The 5209-nt window shown below is 47.9% G+C and overlaps 1 protein-coding gene across 1 annotated transcript in view; it reads right to left on the bottom strand.

Annotated features, from left to right (window-relative positions):
* SEC23IP (SEC23 interacting protein) overlaps nucleotides 1–3675 on the bottom strand; it is a 74961-nt gene extending 71286 nt beyond the window's left edge. Inside the window, exon 1 of the mRNA XM_063951730.1 lies at nucleotides 3567–3675. Within this exon, the coding sequence (XP_063807800.1) occupies nucleotides 3567–3581 (15 nt within the window). The 5' untranslated portion in view covers nucleotides 3582–3675. The remainder of the gene's footprint in view (nucleotides 1–3566) is intronic.
* Between the last annotated feature and the right edge of the window lie 1534 nt (nucleotides 3676–5209).

Genomic DNA, 5209 nt, shown 5'->3' with positions numbered 1-5209 from the left:
TGTTCATTACATATATGATGAGGTGACAGTGAGCGCACACACGTGTACATTACATATATGATGCAGTGACAGTGAGCGCGGACACGTGTACATTACATATATGATGCAGTGACAGTGAGCGCGGACACGTGTACATTACATATATGATGCAGTGATAGTGAGCGCGGACACGTGTACATTACATATATGATGCAGTGACAGTGAGCGCACACACGTGTACATTACATATATGATGCAGTGACAGTGAGCGCACACACGTGTACATTACATATATGATGCAGTGACAGTGAGCGCACACACGTGTACATTACATATATGATGCAGTGATAGTGAGCGCGCACACGTGTACATTACATATATGATGTAGTGACAGTGAGCGCGGACACGTGTACATTACATATATGATGCAGTGACAGTGAGCGCGCACACGTGTTCATTACATATATGATGAGGTGACAGTGAGCGCACACACGTGTACATTACATATATGATGCAGTGACAGTGAGCGCGCACACGTGTACATTACATATATGATGAGGTGACAGTGAGCGCACACACGTGTACATTACATATATGATGCAGTGACAGTGAGCGCACACACGTGTACATTACATATATGATGCAGTGACAGTGAGCACACACACACGTGTACATTACATATATGATGCAGTGATAGTGAGCGCGCACACGTGTACATTACATATATGATGCAGTGATAGTGAGCGCGGACACGTGTACATTACATATATGATGTAGTGACAGTGAGCGCGGACACATGTACATTACATATATGATGCAGTGACAGTGAGCACGGACACGTGTACATTACATATATGATGTAGTGACAGTGAGCGCGGACACATGGACATTACATATATGATGCAGTGACAGTGAGCGCGGACACGTGTACATTACATATATGATGTAGTGACAGTGAGCGCGGACACATGGACATTACATATATGATGCAGTGACAGTGAGCGCGGACACGTGTACATTACATATATGATGCAGTGACAGTGAGCACGCACACGTGTACATTACATATATGATGCAGTGACAATGAGCGCGGACACGTGTACATTACATATATGATGCAGTGACAGTGAGCGCGCACACGTGTTCATTACATATATGATGAGGTGACAGTGAGCGCACACACGTGTACATTACATATATGATGCAGTGACAGTGAGCGCGGACACGTGTACATTACATATATGATGCAGTGACAGTGAGCGCGGACACGTGTACATTACATATATGATGCAGTGACAGTGAGCGCGGACACGTGTACATTACATATATGATGCAGTGACAGTGAGCGCGCACACGTGTTCATTACATATATGATGAGGTGACAGTGAGCGCACACACGTGTACATTACATATATGATGCAGTGACAGTGAGCGCGCACACGTGTACATTACATATATGATGAGGTGACAGTGAGCGCACACACGTGTACATTACATATATGATGCAGTGACAGTGAGCGCACACACGTGTACATTACATATATGATGCAGTGACAGTGAGCGCACACACGTGTACATTACATATATGATGCAGTGATAGTGAGCGCGCACACGTGTACATTACATATATGATGTAGTGACAGTGAGCGCGGACACATGTACATTACATATATGATGCAGTGACAGTGAGCGCGGACACGTGTACATTACATATATGATGCAGTGACAGTGAGCACGCACACGTGTACATTACATATATGATGCAGTGACAATGAGCGCGGACACGTGTACATTACATATATGATGCAGTGACAGTGAGCGCGCACACGTGTTCATTACATATATGATGAGGTGACAGTGAGCGCACACACGTGTACATTACATATATGATGCAGTGACAGTGAGCGCGGACACGTGTACATTACATATATGATGCAGTGACAGTGAGCGCGGACACGTGTACATTACATATATGATGCAGTGACAGTGAGCGCGGACACGTGTACATTACATATATGATGCAGTGACAGTGAGCGCGCACACGTGTTCATTACATATATGATGAGGTGACAGTGAGCGCACACACGTGTACATTACATATATGATGCAGTGACAGTGAGCGCGCACACGTGTACATTACATATATGATGAGGTGACAGTGAGCGCACACACGTGTACATTACATATATGATGCAGTGACAGTGAGCGCACACACGTGTACATTACATATATGATGCAGTGACAGTGAGCGCGCACACACGTGTACATTACATATATGATGCAGTGGCAGTGAGCGCACACACGTGTACATTACATATATGATGCAGAGACAGTGCGCGCACACACGTGTACATTACATATATGATGCAGTGACAGTGAGCGCACACACGTGTACATTACATATATGATGCAGTCACAGTGAGCGCGCACACGTGTACATTACATATATGATGCAGAGACAGTGAGCGTGCACACGTGTACATTACATATATGATGCAGTGACAGTGAGCACACACACGTGTACATTACATATATGATGCAGTGACAGTGAGCGCACACACGTGTACATTACATATATGATGAGGTGACAGTGAGCACACACGTGTACATTACATATATGATGCAGTGACAGTGAGCGCACACACGTGTACATTACATATATGATGCAGTGACAGTGAGCACACACGTGTACATTACATATATGATGCAGTGACAGTGAGCGCGCACACGTGTACATTACATATATGATGCAGTGACAGTGAGCGCACACACGTGTACATTACATATATGATACAGTGACAGTGAGCGCACACACGTGTACATTACATATATGATGCAGTGACAGTGAGCACATACGTGTACATTACATATATGATGCAGTGACAGTGAGCGCGCACACGTGTACATTACATATATGATGCAGTGGCAGTGAGCGCACACACGTGAACATTACATATATGATGCAGTGGCAGTGAGCGCACACACGTGTACATTACATATATGATGCAGTGACAGTGAGCGCGCGCACATGTACATTACATATATGATGCAGTGACAGTGAGCGCGCGCACATGTACATTACATATATGATGCAGTGACAGTGAGCGCGCACACGTGTACATTACATATATGATGCAGTGACAGTGAGCGCGCACACATGTACATTACATATATGATGCAGTGGCAGTGAGCGCACACACGTGTACATTACATATATGATGCAGTGACAGTGAGCGCGCACACGTGTACATTACATATATGATGCAGTGGCAGTGAGCGCACACACGTGTACATTACATATATGATGCAGTGACAGTGAGCGCACACACGTGTACATTACATATATGATGCAGTGACAGTGAGCACACACGTGTACATTACATATATGATGCAGTGACAGTGAGCACACACGTGTACATTACATATATGATGCAGTGACAGTGAGCACACACGTGTACATTACATATATGATGCAGTGGCAGTGAGTGCGCACACGTGTACATTACATATATGATGCAGTGACAGTGGGCGCGCACACGTGTACATTACATATATGATGCAGTGGCAGTGAGCGCACACACGTGTACCTTGGGGTTGTGCATGACGATGGTCTCTCCGCCAGGGAACTCCAGCTTGCGATGCCACTGGTTACTGGTTATGGCCTTCTTATACTCTGCCTGGAAATAAAGGACACGTGAGGGCAGCAATTATCAGTAAGAACAATGTTACACAGTATTTCCCAGTTCTATAGGGGCAGGGGGCGCTAGAAGCTTCCTCAGTCACACGTCTCAGGGAAGCCTGTAAAACAGTTTACCTATACCTGCAATGCTCTAGATGAAACGCGTCAGTAGTAGTCGTCCCTATCCTAGCCGACATTTCATCCATAATTAATATCAACGTCAGTCACCACCCATGGGAATAATCTACCCGGGAACTTCTGACTGACGTCGCCGTCCCACCGGGCACATGAGAAAGGTGCACACACTATACATTACAGCCCTGAGGATCCCTAGAGCCGGGTTTGATCCGATCCCTCGGAGTCTGGGAGTTTCTTCACGTAGTGATATTTTGCATGTTTGGAAGTTGCAGTAAAACTACTAATGCCCGCCGGCGATACCGATAACTGATCTGCTTGTCGCAGCTGCAGGAACTGGCGTATCCAGCACGGGGCTCGCACATTACTCTATACTGGGGCAGCTTCTCTTACAGAACCGAGAGCTCTGGGTCATTTTCTATACAACACTTAGCTGGCAGGCTTGTGTTGTATACAACTGCATCCAGCTGGGCTTTCCCAGACGCGGTCACATTCCATGTTACTGCGCTGTCCTGCTCCGTCCCCAGGTGCTTTACAGGACATCTGTCTGCTGGTGCTGCCCCCTGGCTGTGGTGTGTTACTGCACTGTCCTGCTCCGTCCCCAGGTGCTTTACAGGACATCTGTCTGCTGGTGCTGCCCCCTGGCTGTGGTGTGTTACTGCACTGTCCTGCTCCGTCCCCAGGTGCTTTACAGGACATCTGTCTGCTGGTGCTGCCCCCTGGCTGTGGTGTGTTACTGCACTGTCCTGCTCCGTCCCCAGGTGCTTTACAGGACATCCGTCTGCTGGTGCTGCCCCCTGGCTGTGGTGTGTTACTGCACTGTCCTGCTCCGTCCCCAGGTGCTTTACAGGACATCCGTCTGCTGGTGCTGCCCCCTGGCTGTGGTGTGTTACTGCACTGTCCTGCTCCGTCCCCAGGTGCTTTACAGGACATCTGTCTGCTGGTGCTGCCCCCTGGCTGTGGTGTGTTACTGCACTGTCCTGCTCCGTCCCCAGGTGCTTTACAGGACATCTGTCTGCTGGTGCTGCCCCCTGGCTGTGGTGTGTTACTGCACTGTCCTGCTCCGTCCCCAGGTGCTTTACAGGACATCTGTCTGCTGGTGCTGCCCCCTGGCTGTGGTGTGTTACTGCACTGTCCTGCTCCGTCCCCAGGTGCTTTACAGGACCTCTGTCTGCTGGTGCTGCCCCCTGGCTGTGGTGTGTTACTGCGCTGTCCTGCTCCGTCCCCAGGTGCTTTACAGGACATCTGTCTGCTGGTGCTGCCCCCTGGCTGTGGTGTGTTACTGGAAATGTCACATTTACAATGTAGTGCTGATTGCATGAGCTACTCACAAAAGTGCAAAAAGGGAAACTTCAGACAACTAGTATCCTGCGAGGCACCAGCGAGGAGTAATACTGCAATGTGCTCTAGTAGTAC

The sequence above is a fragment of the Pseudophryne corroboree genome, unplaced genomic scaffold (assembly GCF_028390025.1).
Source record: "Pseudophryne corroboree isolate aPseCor3 unplaced genomic scaffold, aPseCor3.hap2 scaffold_1851, whole genome shotgun sequence".
Taxonomy (NCBI): Eukaryota; Metazoa; Chordata; class Amphibia; order Anura; family Myobatrachidae; genus Pseudophryne; species Pseudophryne corroboree.
The sequence above is the reverse complement of the archived record's forward strand: the minus strand, read 5'-3'. Positions and strand labels throughout refer to the sequence as shown.